Below are 26,500 nucleotides of genomic sequence, written 5' to 3' on the forward strand. Positions count from 1 at the left end.
GTCTACCAAGACTCCTAGATCATTTTCACATGTATTGCTCTCAAGCCAGGTGTCTCCCATCCTGTATTTGTGCATTTGTGCATGTTGGTGGTGCAATAAGGCTTCATGCAATGAGAGAATTCATGAGGCAAGTTGTTCCACTCCCTCAACTCCCTCTGCACACTGCACAGAACGATTAACAGAGTGGGGAGACCTTGGGAAAGAGATGAAGCAGTATATCTGGCTCCTAATGGCTGCTGGTTATTAATGTGCTAATAGGAATGGCTGGGTGGAGACTTTTAAAGTAAGGTTACCAGACTTCCCTGTTTCCTGGGAACAGTCCCCGGATTTACACAGCAGTCCCCATACAAAATCTATTGAAGTTGAACAGTGTCCCCAGATTCATTTGTGACCTTCTTTTAAAGCAGTAATGGCGAACCTGCAACTCTCCCATCTTACCCAAACCAGCATGGCCAATAACCAGGGAAGATGCGAGTTTTAGGGCACAGTGAACACACTGGCAAAAACGACCTTGTTCCCAAATATTAAAAGAACCATGAAGCCCACTGCCTTATCAAGGGCTAATTATAATGATTGAATATTTATTTAGCATGGCAAAGGTGCATTAGTTGCTGTACTCAAAATGGAGCTGGCAGATTGCATCATAATTTAAGCAGCCTTCAGTTGCTTTTCACGGGGCCTGCAAAATTCAGGACCCAACTCCTCCAAAGAGTGGAATGAAAGAGCAGGGCTTGGGATGCCCTTTCTTCCAGCAGGCAGCCTCCCTTCCATCTCTAAACAAGCTGAGCCTGGTGGAAAATGTAACCGAAGAAGTACTGATGAGCTTATTTGTTGTCCTTAGTTTACGGTTAAGTATTTCCCCCCCCCAAAAAAATGCCCCTTGGTGGTTTTTTTTTTTGGGGGGGGGTAAGAGGATTTGAACTTAAATAAAAGTCAAAGTTCAGTAGCAGCCCCAGCTGTGCGAGGAAATGCAGTGTAGGAAGGGAGAGCGGAAAGGAACACACAGGTCATGCTTGCCTGGAGTAGCTTGTTGGACTCTGGCTTATTGTTGCTGAGGGTGTGGCCTTTTAGGATCATTGACACATGGATTGGATGAAGATTCTGCCTTGCCTCAAACAAGAGGCTTCAATTTAGGGCTGCAGCTTAGTGATAGGGCATCTGCATGGTATTCTGAAGGTCCTCAGTTCAATTCCTGGCATCTCCAGGTAGGACTCAAGAGAGCGTTGAGAGCTGCTTCTAGTCAGTGTAGACAAAACTGAGATAGATGGATTAATGGCTTGACTAATGTTGATACCCAATGAGCATATTTTTAAAATGTATGACTGGTCTCCTGGATGATTCTTATTTCAAAAATATTTTTTGTTTGTTTGTTAAATGACTGCAGCTCCAGTCAAAATATTCTAAAGATTGGACAATGCTCATGACCCGTATTCCAGAAAACCTGTTTTCAAAACTAGCCCTGACAAAGTGCCAAAATGCAGCTAAGAGGGCCAAGTACATGGAATTTGTTTTAAAAGGGTAAGGTTGAAGGCAGCTTTTTGTATTTTATACTTGTTTTTAGAACAGGAATGCGGTTTAGTTATGATTGTCTGGTTCATCTACTAGGGTGCAAGTCTTCGGCTTTTTAGACATACCATGCTAGGCAGAAGGCACATATTAGCTTGCATGTTAGCTGTACTATTCGTGTTTGGCTTAAATGCTCTATCAGCAGGCTTCTCTCAAACCATTCCATCTGGTTTTAGATAAAGAATCAACAAGTCGTCTTTTCCTGGAATGAGTCAGCTCTTCAGTTTGCATCTCCACACACCCTCCTCTCAAAGCCTAGTTAAGTTTTGAGAAACCACTCCTCTTATTGCAGCATGATGTTTGAATTTGTAGCATGCTCTACAAATATTTCAAGGATCACTAACAGTTCTTTAGCTGACCTGATAGTTTTTTCTGGGGAGGGGGGCATGACTCCAAAATATTACAAAAAGAAATTTAGAATTCAAAAGGAAGCATTCCAACAATAAAAACAGCCCCTCCGCTTATATCCTCTTCCACTAAAGACTTGCAAGATAAATATTTTTATCCGTTAAATGTATTTATATCCCACCCTTCCTGCAAAGCAGACAATGGTGGCCAACATATTGATAAGAAAACATTACAATTGAAACTTCTAAAAAGAGTTAGAAACTCATAAAAGCAATCGCCTACTATCATAACTCATCGTTTCAGGGTGACCAGGGTCTTTCAGCCTTCAAATGCCTAGCCCAGGCATAGGCAAACTCGGCCCTCCAGATGTTTTGGGACTATAACTCCCATCATCCCTAGCTAACAGGACCAGTGGTCAGGGATGATGGGAATTGTAGTCCCCAAACATCTGAAGGGCTGAGTTTGCCTATGCCTGGGCTAGGTTAACCGGAATGTTTTGAATTTATGGAAATAGCAAAAATTATGAAGGTGCCTCTAGGAAAGAAAGCAGCAAGATTTCAGGAGGTTGGATGTAGTGGTTAGGAAGTAATGGTGAATGGGAAAAATGGGACACAAGCGACTCATAATGCTGATTTGAGAGGAACAATTGTGGCACATGGGCAAAAGGATTTGAATGTCCAGCATTTTATAAACAAGCTGTACTTGCAAAGAACACAGAATAGACGAGAACAAGATGATACGTCACTTCAAGAATATTTCCACGAAGCATGGGGATTGCAGACCTGGTAGAATCATTCTAATAAAGAGCTAGATGGTCACCTCTTCACACCACCATGATGTTTGCCTAATAGGGCGATTTTTGCCAGCACACCTTTTGTTTAGATTTCGAAACATCTGAATTGGCCTGAATCACTTTAGAGGTCCCCAATTTCCGTTCTGGTGGTTTGGAGAGATCCCCCTTCAGCTCAGACAGGCCCGAAATTTGTCCAAAGTGCCCCCACTTTTTTTGGGGGGGGGGAAATCTGTCTGAATCTGCTGCACATGGCTGTCCTTTACATGTCATTGGGTCTGACTCCCAGGTAAATGAAAGCCACTGCAGAAATTTCTGTGGAGGATAAAGCGAGACTTAGGCTGCAGCCCCAAAATCTCACAAGTTAATAGAATTTTTCTCATTTCTTTTTCTGCATTTCAGTGCAGGTGCTGCACCCAATTTAAATGCAACATTAGCAAAGTTTAAGGCAACTGTTTTATAGATTTCACCAAACTATTTCATTAGAAGCGCAACTGCATTTGTCCACTTGTTTCTTTCTAAAACAAATTAAGTTGTTTTGCCAACTCACTTAGGTCATTAGCACGGTCTTTCAGCAGCTTTGGTTGCCTTGGTTCCAATCCATTAATTTAAAACTGTGGCTTCAGTGAGATTATCATTTGTGACTTAATGCTTTTTTTTAATCCAAGAAAGTCCTTTTTCTTATTCTGCAGTGAACCCCGCTGCTTTAACCCTGACCCGGAGGTTTTGTTTCACTTAGCTGGCAATGGAGCTCAGGTCCTGTCATTCACACACATTTCTTTTAAAATCCTGTTGCATGCCTTCCTCATTTAGTGAATTACTGAATTCTCAGGAGGCTATTTCAGGAGCAGAAAGCGCTCTATTTCTGTTCAATTTGGGCAATAAGCAGAATGGTTGTTCATCTTAATTCCTGGATTCTTCATCTGCCCCCATTGGGATAAAGAAGGGTGGGTCAGGTCACTGCCGTCATATTTAAAAGGTATTAACTGCTCTCAGGAGATATAAAACTGTTCTGTTCGTGCTTGTTCCCTCAACCCTTTTGGAAATTCCAAGAATCTGTCACCACCCTGATAATTCGGAGCGGGGAGGTGGGGAGAAGATGGTGGAGGGGTTTCGTGCGCAAGATAAAAATAAATTTTCAGTAAAGTTTTGGCATGCTTCTGCTTGTATTATTTTCACTGACAGTACTCTAATGCAATCACACACAAACTCCCAGATAAATGTGTATAGGATTGCAGCCTTAATTTTTGTAGGTTAATAGAAGGCTGAACTCTATCTGCGACACACTGTACAAGAAACAAAACAAAACGAAAAACCCTACTTCAAAAGGGTATTTGAACATGTAATGAAAAAGCAGGTTTTTATTATGTCATTTTGTCCATTATTCAGCATTGCTGTAAATGGCTTACATTTACTGCAACTTCTGTACAGACGTGTGGCTTCGAATTTAATAGAACAGCAAAATTTAAAATGAAAAATAAATGCTCAACAGTTCCACACAAGATTTTACAATCCAACATTTCACTGTGTAGGTGAAAAGACATGGTTACTACAGAGTTATTCGGCATGAATAAAAAACTACAACTTTTTATTTTTAAACAGGAGTCACTTGTTTTAATTTTTTTTACACTGTTTAAAATTACTGTGATAAAAATAACAAAAAAGCTTTTTAATAATGCCATACACCAGCATAATATAGGATTTGTCCCCATTATATATCTTTTGTATAATATACAAAATAGAACGTTGACACACTATTGAATCCGTGCTATTAAGCCTGGGCTTGTATGGTTTTGGGGGGGTTGGGGAGAAAGGAGGCTATTTTCACACACGCAGCCTTTTTACCAGCAAACAAAAGCCTCAAAAAGGGCCCTTCAATGTTTTCCAATAATATTTCTTGCTTGAAATTATGGTTCCTACATTGACAGCAGTAGCATAAAAATGTGTGTACATTCAGGGCAATTGTGCCCAATTAGTTTTAATATTGACCAGGCAGTGGTGGATGAGGCTCAATTCTGAAAGAGGCTGGAGACTCTGGTCCCTTTCCACAAAGTACTTAAGCACATACTTTATCTTGCAGTGGGTTCAAAATGGGCCTTGCCACCCATTCCCTTGGATGTCTCAACCCTCCTACACTTGAGGGGCCAGAATTGGCCCCGTGGGCTAGTCAAAACATGCAAAAGTCCCCCCCCCCGACATCTATTTCATTTGCCATGCATTTGCTGAAAATAAGGGGAGCCTGTTGTTCTGTGATGTCTAAATACCACCCCATGTTTCTATGTGCGTTCCAAAAGGATTCGCTGACATGTCACGGAGGGCATAAACAGCTCCATCATGATAAAAGCTTTATGTAAACACCACAACAGCAACTTAGTGCTGATGCAACAGTAAAGCTAAGGAGGCATGAACTACTCAAGTGCTTTTTAGGATTTTAACTCTTATGTCCCAAAGCTTACACAGCACCAGGGAAAGCATTTGTGTAACAGTATGTCAGGTAGGTTCTATAAAAGTTCTCAGGCTTCTGCTTGACGAAGCGGAAGAACATCTTTGGATTTATTTTCACTTTACTTTGGCACAAAAGTATATAACACTACTTGTCAACAGAGGACACCTTCTGCAGACACAACTGTAGCTCTGGGCCCAACTTTTCTGTTGGGGGGGAGGAATGCAACTCAAGAGAGATGTTAAGAGCTGTAGAAATTACAGACCTCCCCACCTCACCAGCTACCATCCACCTGTACTTATACCCCTGTATATTTAATATGGTTTCGTTAATAGTACTTTTTTTTTAAAGAGGTTTAATTAAAACGGGTTCTGCCTGACAGCATTTGATTTTGCTCATTTTTTGCAAGTGTAGAAGGGTTAAGTTCTTTGCATAATCAGCATCGGAATACACACTATGTTGAAGAATTAAGGCCCCACTGAGTTTCTGCATGCTGAACAAAATGAAAATGTGCTATCCTATCTTGTGAGCCTGCACATTTGTAATCGCCCCATATGATGTGCGTATATGAATATGGTAAATGGAACTAGCCTCGGTTTTCAGTTCTCCACCGTCTGCTTTCTTCCCACCTCCGTTCCTCATACACTGTTATTTTGTAAAGTTAAGTGGCTGTGTTTCTAAAGGTAGGCTGGCACTTGTTCCCCTAGTTGTGCGCACTTTCTCAGTCTCTGCTGTTTTCAAGGAAACTCAATGCTGTATTTTTGGTTTAATACGGTACGGCTGGCAAGATTGGCAAACCAATCCTAAGCACATTTGCCTGGAAGTCAGTCCCAAAGATTTTATAGGACTTACTTCAAAGTAAGTGTGCTCAGGCTTAAGGCTAAGGCTCTCAGTTACTTTAGTGGTGTATAAGTGATAAAATTTCCTCTCTCCGTTTGCATGCCCTAACATATCCTATGAAAGGCCATTCCTATTAGTTTCCAAGTGCAATTCTAACATACAGCATGCATATCTGGGGCTACCCATGTTATTTCTGTTAGCATGTTGTGGCAAGGCACTGAAGAGACAGAAGTCAGAATATTCCCTGCTTTATTTGAAGTGCTGATTTTCCCCAGCATGAAAAAAGACTAGCCAGACAAGAAACAACACACCTTTTGCTGATGCTTATGTACTTTAAATGGCTTGTACTTATATTCTTAACAGCACATTTAAATTGAAAGTTCTTTTTCCAGAATCAGCATTTTTAAAAAGTGAAATCAAAGTCCAAAAACTGAGCAAAAATACATGAAATCAAAAGAATTAGAGCCTCTTTTTTCACCGCTGAAGTACTTGTTTGCACATAGTCATAATATTGATTTTGGTATACCTCACTTGTATAGGTAAACCACCACACATACATTTGTCCATGGATGCAGTGCTAGCTTCCTTAAACTTGGACTAAAATGTATACTACACATCACTTCCCAAGTTCAACTTTCCAAATTTTCCTTTGAAATAAAGACAAGGTGTCATGATTTATCTTTTCAGGAACCTTTTTGAAACCAAATACTTGAGTCTCTTAGCATTAACTAAAATCAGGCAGAATACATTTTCATCCCAATGGTTTGCAAACTAATGTTAAAATACTCTCTGAAGCTTAGATTAACTGTTAAAACATACATACTTTAAAGAGCTTATTCAAGAAGAGAGACAGGTTTCTTACCTGTTTCTGGTATCCTTTGAGTGGTCATCTGTGCATAACACAACTGTATTCTATGCAGAACATGTTTAGAACCTTCTAGAGCCCTAGCCAGGGAGCTGGTGCTCCTGTGGAAAAACTTAGAGAGACGCAGGCAGCACATTCTCAAGGAGGTGGCGCTTGCCCTATCCCCACCCCCCACCCCAGATAATTGCAAAGAGGCTCACAGCACGAGAGGATGAGTTACTTGACAAAAGCTCTGTAAGGTTCTCAAGATGCTATGCATAGGCGCAGCACCCAATTGTAGGACTGCACAGAGATCAAAAAGAATGATTACTGTTATTAAAAGGTAGTATTTTACTTGAAAGTAGCTGGGGATTTCCATTTATAAACCTAAAGTTTGTTGTTGGTTTTTTTTAATAAAAAAAGATTTAAAAACAGATAGTTCAGGTAAAACTCCTATTTTACCAAGAACATTTTTGTTGAATAATTAGAAATGTATTTAGTAGACTGTGAACAACCTATGTTCTATTATTTACATATTGCTGGTACCTGTATGCATTTTAACTGCCAAATTTGTCTCACTGTTTTGTGGTGCTCTGTGAGGCTATATGTGAAAGTAACCCCATACATAGAGAAGTGTGGACATACGAACACACTACTTTATTTTTTGGGGAGTGGGGGTGGGATAGGGGGAAAGGTCAAATAAACCTGCACATCTGCTGCAGGTTTAGTCCTGGAATGTGATGGGACCAAGCGCATGGGCTGGGCACTTAAATTCAACCTCCAGCTCCCATGTTTTTCTTACAGTGGACTAATGGATTTAGGTTTCAGCCCGAGGAACTCCCACCGAATATGGGTAAGTGCCTTTAAAACAAAAAGGAAAGCAAAAGGAAAAGGATAAAAACAAACAAACGATAGAAACACACCAAGTAAAACTAGAGTACCTCTTTAGATACTTCTGAACAATGCTGCCAGGATTAATACTTCCAGACAAACCACAATTTGTATGGGTTACCATTTAACACATTTGTGACCCCTAGAAAAAATATATCACATGTCATGATAAAGCAATCTGTCATCTAAAAACCATTCTTATGATACACTATACAAGCTATTTTACAATAATTTGATAAATTCCTTTTAAAGCTGTAGTAGCCCTTCCTTCCTTTTCAAACTCTACCAAATGATATCTATTTGAAAATATAACTAAAAAAATATTAGTAGCATCATATTACATTTTGATTGTTAACTCCTGTTAAGTAAGTAAACCCCCATTAATTTCTTTTTACAGAAATATTCAGGCCACTTTGAACAAAAATATTTTTTCTTTCTTTCTTTCGAGTGGCATAGCATTTACAATTTTCTGAGAATTCCTAAGGTGCTCAGAGGATAGGCTACTACAGCTTGCAAATTGTTTTAAAATATAAATCAATGATGACAAGGAAAAATTCACAAGACTTACATGGTTGTAAATTCACAAGACTTATATGGTGGTTGTTTTTATGGCACACTAGTAGTTTGATGCAGAAGGGTTGGGCGACGTACAGAGACAAAGCTCTAGTCTACACCACTAAATCAGTAGCGGAATTTTCGTGTTCTCCAGGAAACAAGATAGGATTGTTTGGGTGACGAATGATGTGAAAATGGGTGTGTAACAACACAAGTTTAGGGTTTTTATTTTCCAGAAGAGATTTGTTTCTTCCTGTAGTTTGGTCTATTTTATTTTCTGCATAAAGGTAAAAATCTTACTTGAAGTAAAATCTTTTAAGAATCATTATAATACTAAACATAATATATACTGGGCATACTTATTTATTTTTTGTAATTCAATGATATTTATGTATATGTATTTATATAAAGTACGTATACGTGTATGTATATACACATATAGAGTTCCTGACTATTGAAGTCAACAGAAATTAACCATCAACTTAAAATAGAGTCAAGATTTTGCCCAATCCAGGGAGTGATCCACTAGCAGAAACTGTCTTCTTTCTACTTATTGTTCTGCTTTACTGGGGTACAAAAAGCTGTTGCAAAGGTAGGCTCGGGTGTGTATGTTCAGGACTCGGGGCACTACTGCACTGGTGAGGCATAAGCCACAGTACTATCATCTCATAAGGCAGCCTTGCCATCCTCCAACCCCTTCCCAATAGGTTATAAGAAGTGGCAGTGCCAATCACATCTTAGGTTGGAGGGAGCAGATTCTCTGGAATGGCAACACTGGCTGTAATCCAACAATTCTGAGAAACCCAGAGAGGCAATTGCACAGCTTTGCACTTGATGTGGAAAAAAAAGATGAACTGATCATCAATACTGTCCTCCAAATAATTTTAAAAAGCACAGGTTTTGCTACTTTCTCAGTTATGTCCAAGGAGAACAGCAGACATGCCAAGTTTGGTGCACATCAGTTTTGTTCTGCGTTATGACAGCTGCTCTGGATTGTGGCCACTGTATATATAATATACACTGATGCACACAGAAGTACACACTCATATGGCAATAGACTGAGTATGGGAAAAGTTAATTTTTCCCTGTAGAAGTAAACTTTTAAACAGTTATGCATATTTTCCTGAAGGTTTCCTGATGGGCAGTCAAGACTGATGATTTTACTGTCAATCCAGCCCAAGAATCTTACAATTATGGCTATCACATTAAATGTAAATATCTAGTATGCTTTGTTTTTTTTTTAAAAAAAGTTTGTGTTGACAAACCTGTTTAAGACAGAGCTAGTTTGCAAGTAGCTCACAGAATCTTTGACCAATATCAAAAGTATGCATGTCCAGTATTCAGGTTAGATTTGGATTACATTTCAATCCCTCCCACCCCACCCCCGCCACTGAAGAAAGCTGACTTTATAGGCCAAATTTAAAAGGTGACATCTAAAATGTGACTATGACAGTCTTGATCAGGTTAGAAAAGTCAACCTATATTCACATGAGTATACGTAAAAGATTAATATCTAGAGGTCATTAAGCTATGAGCTGCCCCACTTTAAAAAAAACAGCTGTACAATAGGCATCTTGACGTTTTACAAAAATTATGTAAGAAAAAAAATGAGCAAGCTTAGTTCACTGTATATAAAGTTAAAGGAAATTGCTAAAACCAGACAGTAATAGCTATAAAAGGCACAACTTCCCTTTTCCGATATACAGTTGTAAACTTTCTTCATGTTACATGCATAAACCAAAATGCTACCTTAACTATACAAAAAATCTATACCGAAACAAAAAACCTAGAAAATTTTATCCAGCCAACTGCAGAAATTCCTAGCAGAATGTTGACAATGTAGATTCTGAACTTGACACTGCTGTTTTGGTATATCCTATCCTGTCAATATGATGGTGTATCTGGAGGGAAAATCCCAAATCATATTTCCTTCTTTTCCTTCTTCCTGTAATCATTCAGTTTGAGGCATCTGCTTCTGAAACCTAGGTCTTGGCCCTCTGTAAACCACATGTAGTGCATAATTACAAAACAAAAACAAGAACACCCAATATAGTTGCAAGGACAAAATTAACAAGTCTTTTAGTTTGTAAAAAAAGAAGCTATAATTGACTTTTTTTTCCTTAAGGCATTATTTCTGTATTAAGGCAGTCACTTCTGATGAAATAGGAGTTTCTTGATATTCCCATTTGAATATTTTGGTAACTGATTGCTGATGATTTCTGCCAACATTTCTGGAAATTCAATACTCATGGATTTATCCAAAAACGTTTGGAAGCAAAAGCTTAGAAGATTCTCAACCACCTGCAAATGATAAGAGAATAATTTCTTAAAGGAAGCCTGAATTATCAATACAGTGTAGCATATATAAAATGCTGCAGGACGTTAAATATATCACAGCACAAATTAAACTGACAAAAGAATGCTGGCTTAATTCAGATTTCAAAGCTGCTTATGAGTAAAACTCTTGTTATAAAAATCCACAATGAGCAATATTGACATATAAAATGCCATCAGGATCCTTCCCACAGGGCAGTTGGTGGCAGAGTGGCCCTGTGAGGGAGGCACTGATGTCTTCTTTGCCTGCATCCCTATTTACTGGGATACTTTACAATCAATGGCCTAGCAAGGACAGTGGGAATCCAACCGGAGTAAGGTACCTTTCTGAAGAACCTTAGCTTTAGAATCAGGAAAGCTGTGCCTAGATGGCTTTTTCATTGGCCAGGTTTCATCCATATTGTTACTATCATCAAATTGCACAGAATCAATGTATGGAAGCAAAACTTACATCATGCATGGAGTCCAAAAGTTTCGTCAGTTGATAAAATCGCTGCCAGTTCTGGCTTGAGTTTCCCTCTCTCTTCACTATAGCTTTCCCCAGTTCTTTGATGTAGGTCATACGGATTTCATCAAACAGAGCCTGACTCCTTAAGCCCTCCTTAGGAACTGAAATATTGAGATTAGTTTTTAGATCACCTTAGTTTGTAAGCAACAGGATGTTTCTATTTACCATAAACCAAGACAGGAGAAGTTAGAATCATGGTTTTAAATCGGGGATATTTATACAGAGAACTGCAGAGAGTTCAGAGTCTCTGCATAAAATAAGTATTGTGAATAACACCATTAAAAGGCTGTTTTGGTTTTGTAGTCTGCGACAGTATGTAGCACAAGGAAAACCAGTACCCAGACTTGTACACAAACCTCTCAAATTACAGTGGTACCTCGGTTTAAGTACACAATTGGTTCTGGAAGTCTGTACTTAACCTGAAGCGAGCTTTCCCATTGGAAGTAATGGAAAGTGGATTAATCTGTTCCAGACGGTCCGCGGAGTACTTAAACTGAAAGTACTCAAACAGAAGCGTACTTAAACCGAGGTATGGCTGTATAGGAAATTCTAGTGACCTTGTCCATAGACATAGTATGGTTGCAAGATTTCGCACCATGGAGATAAGTTCGCATTTTTGTTTCCTGGATTCATCCATTTACCATGTCTCCATTTGATTGTATTTCCAGGAAGAAATAAATGGCTATTGATTCTCTGTTTATTCTTCTAGTGTACCTAGAAAAGTAAAATTCCCTTATACTGAAAAAGCTTCTGCAAATTTCTCTTCCATAGGACACTACTGGGCTTAGATCACATCAGAGACTCATACTTATTGTCAGAGTCAACTGAAGTCTGAACAGAGCTTCCTTGTCCAAGCATTTACCGTATATTCTGGCGTATAAGACGACTGGGTGTATAAGACAACCCCCAACTTTTCCAGTTAAAATAGAGTTTGGGATATACTCGCCGTATAAGAAATATGACCCACGTATAAGACGACCCCCGACTTTTGAGAAGATTTTCCTAGGTTAAAAAATAGTCTTATACGCAGGAATATACAGTATGTGCTAACCTCCACTTTCATCAGTTCTCCAGCTACCACAAAGCTTGAACCCCTTTAAGAATTGAACATTTTAGTTATTTCTGGTGGCAAAATTAGTTTGGTCCACTAGATGTTGTGACAAATTTTTAATTTCAAAATAATTTTAACATGCTTTTTGCACTATCAATTATGAGGTGCACAAATGCTGACCCAAGACTGGCAAAATGTGATGGCCACAGAACTCTCTAATAAAGTGGACCTGAGAGTTCTAAATTCAGCTCCCAGATCAGTGTTGAAGGAGAACTCTTTAAAAAGAAGTTGTTTTTTAAAAAAGAGGAATTGCCAATGTTCACGTACTTGTAGAGAGAAGCAGCAAGGTTTTCATGCAGAGATATTCCTCATATGAAACTTGAAGACGTGCTAACTCATTAGTAACCATCAGCAAACGCTTACATTGTTCATACATACAGGGTAAATTCATTCTCTGCCTGAGGAGTAAATAGAATATACACATCGGAATCAGTACAAAAGAAATCAATTTGTACCTTGTTTACCAGGAAGAAGATGCCTCTATTTACATGAATTCCAGAAATTATAGGCTGGTAAGATACGCATAAATTTTCCAAATGAAGTTGCAAAGCAATGCCTTTAAATAAACTGCAGTTTTAATACTAGTGTGAAAGGTAAAATGGTATTTTATCATGAAGGTAAAAATAGATATTTACAGAATTTCCCTTCTGATCTTTCTGCTGTATAAGTATACAATCTTTTCCTTTTAAAACTTACTGCACTTATGGATGCTCCTATATTCCATGCTTTACAAATTGTCTAGACCAGGCATCCCTGAACTTTGGCCCTCCAGATGTTCTGGACTACAATTCCCATCTTCCCCAACCACTGATCCTGTTAGCTAGGGATTATGGGAGTTGTAGGCCAAAACATCTGGAGGGCCGAAGTTTAGGGATGCCTGGTCTAGACATAAGTTATTAACAAGGCAACAAAATAAATACAACTAGGCTCGTAGTCATAGAGGACCAGGAAGGAATTCCATACTGATGACAGAGTGAGTTGGCAGAGGAGGAACAAAACCATCTACTCCTTCTCTTGACAATTCACGGGATTGGGGATGGCTTTGAAGGAAGGAAGCCAGTTTATTAGCGCTTTCCCTTATCTACTAGCCTGTTGAGAAGATATTTGAATTTCCAGGCTGGCCACAAAGGAGAAAGTAGGTTACTACTGTAAGCTTCTCTCCTTTGTCTCTAGAGAAAGTTTAAGCCAGGCCTCCCCAAACTTTGGCCCTCCAGATGTTTCGGACTACAATTCCCATCTTCCCAGACCACTAGTCCTGTTAGCTAGGGATCATGGGAGTTGTAGGCCAAAACATCTGGAGGGCCGCAGTTTGGGGATGCCTGGTTTAAGCCAATTCTTAGAACTTTATTTCACCTTATGAAATGTTTGGGCTGGTTATTTTATAAACTGGCTATTTTTAATGGCTAAGAAAAGAGCAAGATCAGTTCAATTTTAGAACTGTGTTTGTTGAATTAATATTGCTACTTTTTCCATTTTCAAATTTATATCCCCTTTTCACTTTGACAGCGGGGTGTAGCTAGCAGAAAGGCCCACACCCCGTGATGTGTTTCTGCTTGAAGATGATGTGGGGCGTAGCTTTGAGACTCAAGATGTGCTAAGCGGTAGGTCATATTTTAGATGCTCTGGAAGCCTGCAATTTTAGAAACCTGTATCATTACTTGCCACAATTATCATGCAGTGCACACTTTATGTGAGAGCTAGTATGACTCCTCCCCAATACAAATGAACAGGGTGTGGTACTAGCACTTCCAAAACATGGGGGTGATATCCATCCCAGTTAAACTGTTCCCACCATAGCTGCCAAGTTTCCCGTTTTTCACGGGAAACCCCCCGGATTTTAGTCTGTTTCCCGCAGTTATCCTGAATAGAAAAAAATCCCGGAAATCCCTCGGATTTCCTACCTGCCAGGGAGGCTCCATTTTGGGTGCCTCTCGAGGGTGGCGGCTGCGTTGAGAGACTCTTCTGGTCTCCCCCTTTCTAACAGGGCAGTTTTGCGGCCCCAGGGTGTGTGTGGCTGCGGAGGGAGGCCCTGCGGTCGCTGCCTGCTCCCCTTGAGATATGGCGGGCTCAGAGGCCGTTCCTGCTTTCACTGGCGCTCTGTTGTGGGAGGCACTGGGCCCACTGGCCATTTCCCGCTAACCGCGGGGGTGGCATAGCGGCAGAAATTGGTCTGGATATGCGTAGAAGCGACTTCTGGTACCGCTCTGCCCAATTCAGGTGCTCAGGCATGGGCAAAGCGGCACCGGAAGTCGCTTCCACACATGTCCAGACATGCGTAGAAATGACTTCCGGTGCTGCGCCGCTGCTGATCCCGCATTTTTCAGCGGGAGACTTGGCAGCTATGGTTCCCACTATACCTTTCCTTGGTTCAATCCACCCAAAGCTGCTCAGACCATTGAAGATCCTATCAGCCACAATAGCTAAATAGAACCTCTCTGTTCAGAGACAGCAGACCTATGAATACCAGGTGCCAGTGGCATCACTGCCATAATGCCTTGCTTGTAATCTGCCCAGGGGCAATTTTCTGGCCACTATTGGAAACAGACTGCTGGAGTAGATGGAGACAGGTAACTTGCATTGAACTTATTTAGTGGTCTTGGGCAGTTACCCGTAGATACTCAAGTATAAGCCAACCCGAATAAAAGCAGAGGCACCTAATTTTACCACAAAAAACTGAGAAAACTTATTGACTCGAGTATAAGCCTAGGGTGGGAAATGCAGTAGCTACTGGTAAATTTCAAAATGGCTGATGATATTCCAGAATGTGATGACATGACTGTTTGCATAGAGCAGCCTGTGTTAGGGCTTATAATATACACACTGCGTTGTGCACGCACTGTGTACTGCACACGCAGCGTTACCGCATATGTATGGGAAGTACTAATGGGTCCAGATAACGGTTAATCAGAAAATAAAAAATAAAAAATAGTAGACTAAGTACCGTAAATAAACGTACTGTATATCCAAGACCAGAGATATACTGGTACTTGTATTCAGCAATGCTTGGGCGGAGCAAGGGGGTGTGACCAAGCACGGGTAAGACTGTAATGGCTATGTCCTTGGTCACAGCCCTGGAGAAGAATGGGAGAAGAAGAGGGGCCGCATCCGACACAGAGGCTGCCGGCGTGCAGGAGAAAAGAAGAGCGGTGATATCAGCAATCATCAGACCACCCACAGAGGTCGCAGATGAGCAGGAGAGACCAGAGAACAGGTAAGCGGACCCCTCACTCGAGTATAAGCTGAGGGGGGCTTTTTCAGCATAAAAATGTGCTGAAAAACTCTACTTATACACGAGTATACACGGTACTTATTTCAGCATAGATCAGCTGTTTGGAGCATGGTGCTGATAACAACAATGCTGCTTATTCGATCTGTGTACGGGACAGCTGCATATTCCTGCATTGCAGGGGGTTGGACTAGATCCCTTGCAACTCTAAAATTATTTGACTCTGTGACCCCCCCATTTGCTGTGACAGGAGCTGCTGTGACCTCCCGATCCTGGACACATTTTCTGGCTCTGCCACATGGTTCCATCTGAGCCCCAAACATAAAATCCACAAATAATTTCCCTTTCCAAAGTTCCAACTACTGGCCCAACATACGTTGTACTTTGTGCTGAACTGTGTTTCTAATCTCAAATCAAAGTGCTCATTAATATATTTAAAGCCCCAAACAGATTAGGATAATATTACTCAAAGAACCACCTGCACCCATGTAGTGGTATCTTAAAATCTAGCTCAGAAGGCCTGCTTCAGCGCCCACCAGATGGGTGAGCGTATGAATTGATGGTAGTTAACTGGGGTAGGGCCAAATCATTTCTGTGTTGTGCTGGTGGTTTTAATGTTACTGTTTATTCTACTTTTATGTATTTTTGACTGCAAGAAGCTCCAGGTGGCATACATAACCACCAGAAGTCAGTTATAACCAAATTCACCCAGTAAGCTTCATGGCTGTTTACAGAAAACTGATATACCAGGTCCTAATCCGGCACTTTATCCACTACACCACACTTAACTGTTGCTTTTTAAAGAAAAACTTTTATGAAATATGTAAGCTGCTTTGTGGAGGATTGTCTCAAAAAGCAGAACAAGCATATCTCCAATAAAATAAATAAAATATCAGATGCTAAGGACAACCAACAGAGAAAGCCCATTTCCTTCATGACCATCTTATGAGTTTCCAGAGGCATCAGAATAGCTTGTCATCCTTTCCAAATCTGATGGTCTCCAGATCTTTGGCTCTCCCAACTCTCATCAGCTTCAGTCAGGATGGCCAATAGTCATGGATGATAGGCTCTGAAGTGCAAAATACGGGGAGGACATCAGCTTGGGAAAAGCTGGCAGCTAAATTTAATGGGTAGCTTTTGTTTTAATGAGTACTTTGAATTTGGGGATGTGTTTGATTATTGTTAAGTTTCATCAACTAATGTTTCCTAGCCAGTTGATATTGACCATTAATTGTGCAATTAAGGAGCACGGGGAATAGGGGCTGCTTGTAACTATGGCCTGAAACTGCAGAAGTGAGAATAATTATATAAAATAATCATGAACAGTAGTAACATTCCTACAACTAACTTTCCCTTCTAGGAAAATGAATAATTAGTAATGATATGGTGCGATAGCAAATCTGCAGTGTAATTACATTATAACTACCCTGCAATTACAATTCCCACTTCCTCCCTGTGGTATATGTTATGTGAATACACTTGCTCCTATTCAGAGTATGCATATTTATTTTTGAATCGCTCAGACTATGGGGTCCTAAGCAGAGCTATCTATTCAGAACATAAATATAATCTTGGTGGCCCAATTTTTCATTCTACAATTGCCTTTCATCTGCTTCAGCTAACTTGCTATAGCCACAGGTTGGTAACCTACCACTCAGATTACTGCAATGGATTCTACACAGATCTACCCTCGAAAACAGTCTAGAAGCTTCAGTTGCTCCAAAAAAGGTTGTCTAAGGTTGGGGAGCTGCCCAGAGTGGTTTGGGGCAACCCAGTCAGATGGGTGGCATATAAATGAAGTAGTAGTAAAAAAAAATATGAATGAGTGAGTGAATGAATGGTACTGGTAAATATAATTAAATCATACCAGTGGCTTGATCATCTATAGTACCTTGCAGTCAGTTTCCAGTTCCAATTCAAAGTGCTGGTTTTAAATTTTAATAACCTAAATGAGTTGGGGCAAAGCTACTTCTGAAATGCCTCATCAGAGGTCATTCTCCAGGTGCCCCTACGTAATGAACTGAGGCGGATGGCTACCATGCTGGCTCTTTGAGTAATTTTAGTTTATGCAGGCTGCAGCTTTTTTGGTAGAATAGGTTATATAAAGCCCTGTATATTCTTATTTTGCTAGGTATATTACCTGAAATTATTATTTGCTTAATAGATGAGAGGTAATAGATAATTTCCTTTAGTAAAGTTATTAGTTAACCAATAGTTATACATAGGTGTGAAATTAAATTAGCAAATGGGATGTGGAAAAGATTTATATCGCTACTAATGAGAAATTTATATTGTGCAATACAGAATTTATGCAAGTCAGGCTGCACTACATGCCATTTGTAAGTCTCATAGGATACAGTAGCCGACCAACTTGTATTTCCTGTTTCTCTTATACACAAACACATGCATAGAGCGAGCGCTTTGTTAAGGGATTTTAGCAAACAACACTTGGTTAGGAGATAAGTTCAGGTATTGCATCCATGACTGATTAAAGCAAGAACTATTATGGAGGAATTGGGAGTTCAGAAATAGCCACATTTTCATTGTGCAATTTATACCTTAAACCAGTAACACTGGTTAAGAAAACTGAAATGCTCAAACATTCAGGGAAATGATCAGCATTCCAAGGAGTAAAAATTACTGGAAAACTAGATTACTTCTTCCACAGAGGTCTGCCCCTCCTCCCAAGCTCAAATGGAAGTGCCAGCCAAAACACCTGAACTAGTGCCAATGCATTTATTCTGCTATCCCATTATAGTGAAAGTTTGAAAAGGCGGATACCCTCCCGTAATACACAAACTACTCTGAGAAGCACCTAGATTTCTCACAACTTCACTTATCAGATGTGTTTCATTTAACCTCATTAAATGAGACTGAAAGTGGTGAATCCTTAATTCATGGATCTCTCTCACTCATTCCCAGACCTTCACTTCAGAGAAATAGAAGTGCATAGATACCCATCAAGCTGCATAACAAGGACTATCTATGTGGAGTCAGCAAAACAGCACAGGGCACCATGGAGCTGACTAAGACTACAGTCTCTCTGCATGCAGTTTCCTGTCAGCTGGGTAAGCAGCACCTCATAGTCTCTTGTAAATGTAGATGCTGACTAAAAGGCTGCAGCAGTATTTTCTTGGAAATAATGTTAATGAAAGGTGGTGGTTATTTTTTGTAGAGTTCATTTATAGATAAATAAATGCCCCCCCCCATTTTATGATACTTCCTGTTATTTAACCTTTTATGTGTTTTTGTAGTATAATATATTCCTTTTTGTTTGAAGTTGCTACCTTATCAATTTTATATTGGTGAAATCCTTGGTATTTGCAGATGATCATGTACTTTAAAACTATATCCCTGTAGCATTAATGGGTGGGCAGAAAAAGTGGATTGTGTTAGCTCATATGGTGGCTAAGAGACTTCTACTTTGAGACTGCAAGGACAAAAACCCACCATCTATTACACTATGGTCTCCTTACAGGCATCACTCTTCTGTGGTTACCTATTTGGAGGGTTTATATTAACTTAGATGCTTTATTTAAATGGCATCTAAGTTATGAAGTTTATCCTCTGAACTGCCCTGAGCAGGTATATGGCGGTATATAATAATAATATAAATAAATATCATTTTGATTGGTATAGGCAGGTTCCTATATATGGAAGGGGACACCCGCCTAGCCAGCCAGATCAGCTGACTCAACCCTGGCGATCAATGGGGTGACAGATGTCACAGCCAGATCACCCTCACATATATGGTGGATTAACCAGAAAACCTCCTTTCATGAAATGCAACTAGAATAAAATAATCAGAAAGAGCACAGTATATCTCAGTAAGCTACTTTTCCAGCTTCCTTCCCAATCCACATAACAGAATAAAAAACAATAAATTTAGCTATGATGTTTTATCACTCAGGTTTTTTTTTATAAAAAAAATCACTGTTTGCATTCAATACAGGGACTGATATAGAATTTCCAAGTATACAGGTGGTTGTAAGCAATTTCAATCCGATGCATTATTTCTTTCAGGTCAAGATTGGGTTAAAAAAGGATAAAACAGTCAAAATGCACTGTAGCAAGAGAGAAGCAGCCTCATACTAGAAGAAATTATTTGTCCGCTAAAGCAAGTAATGAGCACAAAAGATTGTACATTATAGTGAATTCCAGGAGTATTTCAAAACTAAGCTTTACAGATGAGAACATAAAAGAAATCACAGTGCTAAGGTCAACATGCAAGACAGGCTTCTTCAGGGAAGAACAAAGTCATTAAGGATGAGATCATAGTCTATCTTTTTAGATTGTAGTTGCTCAATAGAACTTGATACAAGTTTTCTATTTGGGTGAATAGAATAACAAAACACTTGAGAAAGCTTTTATTTTTTTATATAGCCAGGTCAAGTTCTGTTCATCAAGATCCTTGTAGGGCATTGAGGTTTGCCGTAAACTGTATCTACCTATGTTGTTACAGTATGTAATCTTTTCATGAAACTGCAGAAAGTGGTGTGAACATCCTACAACTTCTGATATTCTGGCCCTGCTGCAGAAAATATCTACCAAGATCAGAAATGTTACAAAAACGCAAAAAGGCTTATTTTGAGGAATAAATATACAGACTCTCTGGAAAGCAACTGCTCTCGCACAATATTAAAATACAGAAATAATAGATGTGTTAAGATTTAGCACTTAGTTGCTTATTGATTCAGAGCTTTTTTTCAATTGTGCAATGTTACAGTGCCATGCAAATACCATTACTGTGTTACGAGGATTCTGTGCTACAGTATCACATGTATTAGCAGTGTCACCATTTATTATGTGAAACACAGTCTGTAAAGGGCATATGAAGGGAAGAGTTTATTTGAGTGGAAGGGACATTTAATGCTCTTAACATATTATGACAAAAGGATTCACATATGCAAAAACAAGGTCAATGTAGCCAACAAATAATGTTAGACAGAGGTATGATAATGAAACTATTTGTGCTGTCAGTAAGCTAGCATTTCAAAATTAGAATTAAACAAGACAAATCATGCACTATGAAAGATGGCAGTTTTAGAATGTGAGAAGCGGAGTCTGTGAAAAAATCTAATAGGTCAAAAGGGAAGAGAGAAATTAGTCTCCAGAGGAGTGTATCCTCTGTGGCATTCAGCCTTTATGAATTTGTATAATTTCAGTAAAAGGTCAATGTTATGCCACTGCAACCCGGCTATATTATCCGTTCTACTGTCTGCCTACCCAACCCCATTTTGGATTCTCAGCACAACTGTGCATAGCATCCCTACTTTAACCAATTATTTCATCTAATAGTGAAATGCAGGGTACCCAAATAGCATACTGCTATAACAAGCAAAAATAAAAGCCTAAACAGTAACAAACAAATCTAAATATATACTTTGCTTAGTTGAATATTAATAGTAGACAGGCACTCTAATAGATATATTTGACCAATCCATTGAATTGTGACCTAACCCTAGTATTTTCACAAAAGTAACCCTTTTAATATATTCAAAGCATCGTAATGTGGAGATGGATTGTGCATATATTCTAACAACTATTTTACCGGGAGACATATTTTGTGTAAAATATATTAACATATTTTGTGTGACCCTCCCACCCCAGACTACTACCATCTTGCTGCGGACACCATCACAATGCAAAACTAACCTAACTAACCCTACTCATCATTCCCCACCTCACCTTTGGCTTGCTTCTGATACAGTAATTTAAATTTAGCCAAATTAGGATGCCAACTAATATATGCACATTAGGGTCTCCTAATGAGCTTCACTGAACCTGGGTACGCCTTGTCGTAGTATGACACTTCCTAACTATTGCACCACAGTGGCTCTCATCCTGCCAACCTGTGTTGCACAGGAAGAACACCACTGTGATGTTATCATTTTCAACAGACAGATGTTATGCATTATTAAAGTAAAAGCAAAAAGAGCTGTTCAAGTTACTGAAATATTCAAAAATAAATAAGGAATTGTTTTAATTATAGTACTAATTGTGCACCTAGTTATAAGAACACATTTCTAGAAGTCTAGCTGAGCTTTAGAAACACAGAGAGAAGGACTTCAATACTACTTACTCATTAATGATCAAATCTGGTGCAAAACACAATAAACTTCCATTAGCTTGTTTATATGACCTCCATCCTAGGGCAAAAGCCATCAGAAACATCCACGAATACTGCAGAAGAGTCATTTGGTCATCCAGATGCAAGTTTCTGAAACCTGATTGGAAATAAAAGGTACAAGATCGAGGACATTTCCTGTTGTAATTAAAGTACAGCTTGTCCAAAATGTTATTTTGAATCTTAAAGTTCAGAATGACTTACTGAGAGGGTCCAGAGTCAAAATGCATCAAAAATTCAAAATAGTTTTATGTAATAGTAATGCTGAATGGCAAAAAAAGTTCTACAAATACATATGCAAATTACAGTTGATAGTGCAGTGAAATGTAACCAAGCGTTCTCCTTTGTATAACACTCTTTGGAAGAGGCGATTTCCACTGGAGAAGGAACATTAAGGGAAAAGAGTGTTTAATCTTTTCCCTGCCAGGGAAGATGTCGAGGAGACTTTCCAATCCTAGTATAAGTTCTTGTTTCATTTTTCCCCTTTCATGGCAAGCCACAACAATTAACAGTAAGGGAGTAATTTATCTCTGTGTCATTTTGGAGGTAGAAGTGCAACCGATATGCTGTTACAAAATGGGAACCAAGAAACCAAACCTTTCTCTATGGTGTAAGATAAGAAGCCCATGATTTAGGGCTGGGCGATGGTTTTGTTTTCAACATCGCAATCTGGCGATAAACCACAATTGTGAACTATGGTGCACCCACAGGGTGAAAACTGCTGCAGCTCTTGCCATGGGAGCCAAGGTACTTTCACCCCAGTGCCTCACGGGCAGGGACAACTCAGCTTGTTTGTGCTGCTCAGCTGGGCCCCCCACCCGTGCAAGCTGGAGGCCTCTTTCTCCTGCTTGCCCCAAGATGGAGGGAGCCTTACAGGCTCCGTTCGCAGGGCTCCCTCAAGTGTAACAGAGCCCCAACCTTGCCTCCAGCTTGTGCGAGCTGGAGGCTCCTTTAAACTTCTCCATTCAGGGGCAGACAGCCACTGAGTGGAGAAGTTTAAAGGAGCTGCCTACCTGCAAGGGGCAGCTGAGGGAAGAACAAGTTGCATGACGGCCAGAGCGCAATGGCTGATTCACCTGGCAGTATTTTGTAGGTGAAATCACCGCTGCTGCAGAGACCCGCTATGGCTTGTTCCTCCCTCTCACGCTGGGTGCTGATGGCAGAGGACTTGGCAGCAAAATATACCACTGGGTGAAGCAGCTATCGTGGTCTAGCCCTCATACCAGTCCTGAGCAATGTATTGATACATCGCCCAAGCCTACCATGATTAGGAGCAGAATGTGGCCTTGCAAAACACATTAAGAAAGTATAGTCTACATTCATGTAATACATATACAAACCTGGTATTGCCTTTGCCCATTTCACAGCAGCAACCACTTGCCTTCCTCCTAGCATATTGAGAGTTGACATAATACGCCAAGTTGTGTCCGGTACTGTGCTGTCATAGCCTGAAAACATCACTTCTGGTTCAATGACTTCCAGTAGGGAAACCAGAGTAGGAGTTAGCTGTGGCAGGGAGGCAGGAACAACAGCCTTATTTGTAGGACTTTCTGCAGTCTCTCTTCCTGCAGCCACACTAGATTGCTGGATTCCTTTTATCTTTTTCTTTGTCTTTCGTGCTAGAAATTTTTAAGAAAATAGTGTCAATATTAAAAAATAAAACCAGAAAGCGTTGCTAACACAATCAATGCAATCTTCTATGCTGCAGGCATACAACAGACTCCTTATGGCAGGGAATCCTGTAGCTTCCTAATCTTGTTGGAACTGCAACTCTCATCATTCCCAAACAATGGCCATGCTTGCTGGAACTGAGAGGAGTTGGGGGCCACAGAGATTTCCTGCCCTTTATGGTTTTATTTGTATGAACAGAAGATGAAACCTTGGATTAAATGTGAAAAGGGGGAAAAAAGCAGTAGTACACATGGGGGAAATTGCTAAAAAAACTTATTCCATCTACAGCTTTGGAATGGAATGGTTTCAATGAGCCCTTTGCATTGCACTTAAACCAAGACAACAGAACTTGGCAATGGATGAACAAATATACATATACACCATGGAATTATGCCTACATGCACATAGAATCATAGAATGCATTACTAGACATGAATCACCATTGCCAGGATTTTTTTTGTTTCTTCTACAGCTGCACCAAAAAAGATATTTTTTTCTGACAACTGCTTGCCATTATAATTAAAGTATGGAATACATATGCTAGATGAACTGCTTAAAATACACTTCTCCATATACTGTTTTTATTCATATTTCCACAGTATCTATGCTGCCTGCAAGCTTTTTTACTTATACGAACCATATATCCTGAAAATTTTGCAATACTGTATATAAAATCTTATCTTACAGTGGAGTTACAAAAATGGACAAAATAGAGTACCAAATCTATGAGTAGCAAAGAGCTGTAAAGCACTTAGCCAGCTGGGACTTTGAAAAGATAGCAAAGGGCCAGATCACTTGCATGCAGCAGTGCTTCCATGTGGTGCTGTACACTCGATGCCTCCAACTGCAACAGTGCTTTTGGCAGCGGCTGCCGTTATAGAAATCACAGCAAATGTAAATCATGGAGGCACTTGTGAGCTTACCAGTGATCCTGCCTACTCCACACCTGAGTCAGCACACAATTAGAGATGTTTTTGGAGACACATACATGCAATAACATACAAATCTTATTAGCTATTATAGTATTGGCTGCCTATTAGCTACTGAGATCGAGGTGATGTGATTGATATTTAAAGTACTAAACAACTTGGGACTATTATACCTAGCAGACTGCCTTCCCCAGTACAGACCAAGTTGATCTTCCAATGAGACTCTGCTAGTTGCTCCACAACCACCAAATTGTCATTTGGTGACAATGTGGAAGTGCTATCTTGGTGATAGCATCCACACTCTGGATTGCCCTTCCTTAGATATTTTGTAAGACAGAGACAATAACAACCATTAAAAGACAAGCAGCCAAGTATTTTAGTTGTTTGTCCAATTAAATTTGTTATCTGCAAAGGCCTAAAACATACTGCCTCTAAATTAAGTTTCTGGTAAAGACATTCTATTGTTAGACATAAGAGCTTAAAATAATCAAAACACATATTTCAGGAGCCTCTAGAACAGGCATCCCCAAACTGCAGCCCTCCAGATGTTTTAGCTTACAACTCCCATGATCCCTAGCTAACAGGACCAGTGGTCGGGGAAGATGGGAATTGTAGTCCAAAACATCTGGAGGGCCGAAGTTTGGGGATGCCTGCTCTAGAATTATATAGTCACAGCATTATTATGAAATTGCTATAATAATTAGCAATGTTTACAAAATTTGAATGTGAGGGGGGGGTTAAAAATGGAGCAGCAGAGACAGATCACAATGCAGGCTTGATTTCTACTGAGCTAGAAATCACAGAACTGCTGGGTTGGAAGGAATCCCGCGGATCATCTAGTCCAGGGGTCCCCAAACTACGGCCCCCGGGCCGGATGCGGCCCAATTGGCCTCCCAATCCGGCCCGCGACGACCCCCGCCGCCCGCTCTTACGGCGCACGGCGGCGATCTTCAAAATCGGCAAAAAAATCGCCGAAAATCCTTTGTGCGCATGCGTATGGGCCTCTCCCGACCCAGAAGAGGTCATTTCTGATGCACTTCCGGGTCGGGGGAGGCCCATACGCATGCGCACAAGCGATTTTCGGTGATTTTTTTCCGACCGTGTGCGTGTGCGCATGCGCACGGGCGCGCACTCCCCCGCCCTCCGGTCCGCTGCGCGCGCGGTTGACACAGCGGGCACCAGCCCAAAGGCCGGTAAGTCTGGGGACCCCTGATCTAGTCCAAGCCCAGCAATGCAGCACCTGCACTGTGTCTAATGGTAAGGCCAGGTCAGAGTTTTCCTATCACACAAGTGGAAGTCTTCATTCTGCCAAACACCACTAACATTGCCACTACAAGACTTCCTGGATTGCAATGACAAGCCTGCAGCAGTTACCCCTTCTCAGCCAGAAAGGAGCAAACATGTGAGTTTGCTCATTATGAATCTGCCATACAGTAAGCTGTTACTGAATGTTATCACCTATCCATACTTTAAATGTTTCATCTTGTTGACAATGGATTGCACTCATTCAGGTGCTACTCAGAGTAGACTCACTGAAATTAGTGAACGGAAGTTAGTGATGTTGATCAACTTCAATGGGTCTAACTCATAGCCGTCAACTCCTGGATTGAAAAATAAGGGATCAGCAGCGGTGTGGCACCAGAAGTCGCTTCTACGCATGTCCAGACATGAGTAGAAGCGACTTCCGGTGCCAGTGCTGCCCGATTTCCGGGGCCCAGACATGGGAAGAGCGGCCCCGGAAATTGGTTCTGCACATGTCCAGACATGCGCAGAAGGAGCCTCCCTGGCCGGTAGGAGCTGCTTTCTAAATCCGGGGGATTTACGGGATTTTTTTCAATTCGGGATAACAGCGGGAAACGGGTTTAAATACGGGGGTTTCCTGCGAAAAACGGGAGACTTGACAGCTATGGTCTAACTCTGAGTAGAATTGGTATAGAATACCGCCCGATGAGTCAACATTGTTATTTCTTCCTGATTTGCATTCAAGCTGTCGTACACTCCAAGTGTGGGGTTTTCCCAACCACAGTATTTACTGAAAAAAGGAGTGCACAAATATGTGAAATCGGAAAGTGAAAACACAAAGAGAAAGGAAAAAAAAAAGAAATTAGCATGCACACTTCAGTGCAAAATACAGTTCTTGTGAGAGTCTGGGAAAGATTTGGAAATGCATTTTGAAAGAAATCTAAGTTCTGCCAAGAAAGACGTGCATATGTTAAACAGTGATAAATAGTTATTCAGAAAACATTAGAGAACTGCATATATTGCCACTAACCCACTTCATGCATTATTCCAGTGATGGGATCAATGTGTAGAATGA

General features: G+C 40.3%; 1 protein-coding gene across 2 annotated transcripts in view; it reads right to left on the reverse strand.

Moving 5' to 3' along the window:
• Positions 1 to 906: 906 nt before the first annotated feature.
• NR3C1 (nuclear receptor subfamily 3 group C member 1) overlaps positions 907 to 26,500 on the reverse strand; it is a 58,890-nt gene continuing 33,296 nt past the window's right edge. For both annotated transcript variants that reach the window (XM_035105357.2, XM_060271693.1), the window contains 5 exons: positions 22,924 to 23,202; positions 21,539 to 21,683; positions 12,498 to 12,628; positions 11,063 to 11,220; positions 907 to 10,578 (listed from right to left, as the gene is read on the reverse strand). In XM_035105357.2, the coding sequence (XP_034961248.1) occupies positions 10,426 to 10,578; positions 11,063 to 11,220; positions 12,498 to 12,628; positions 21,539 to 21,683; positions 22,924 to 23,202 (866 nt within the window). In that variant the 3' untranslated portion in view covers positions 907 to 10,425. The remainder of the gene's footprint in view (positions 10,579 to 11,062; positions 11,221 to 12,497; positions 12,629 to 21,538; positions 21,684 to 22,923; positions 23,203 to 26,500) is intronic.

Source organism: Zootoca vivipara, chromosome 2, assembly GCF_963506605.1.
Source record: "Zootoca vivipara chromosome 2, rZooViv1.1, whole genome shotgun sequence".
Classification (NCBI taxonomy): Eukaryota; Metazoa; Chordata; class Lepidosauria; order Squamata; family Lacertidae; genus Zootoca; species Zootoca vivipara.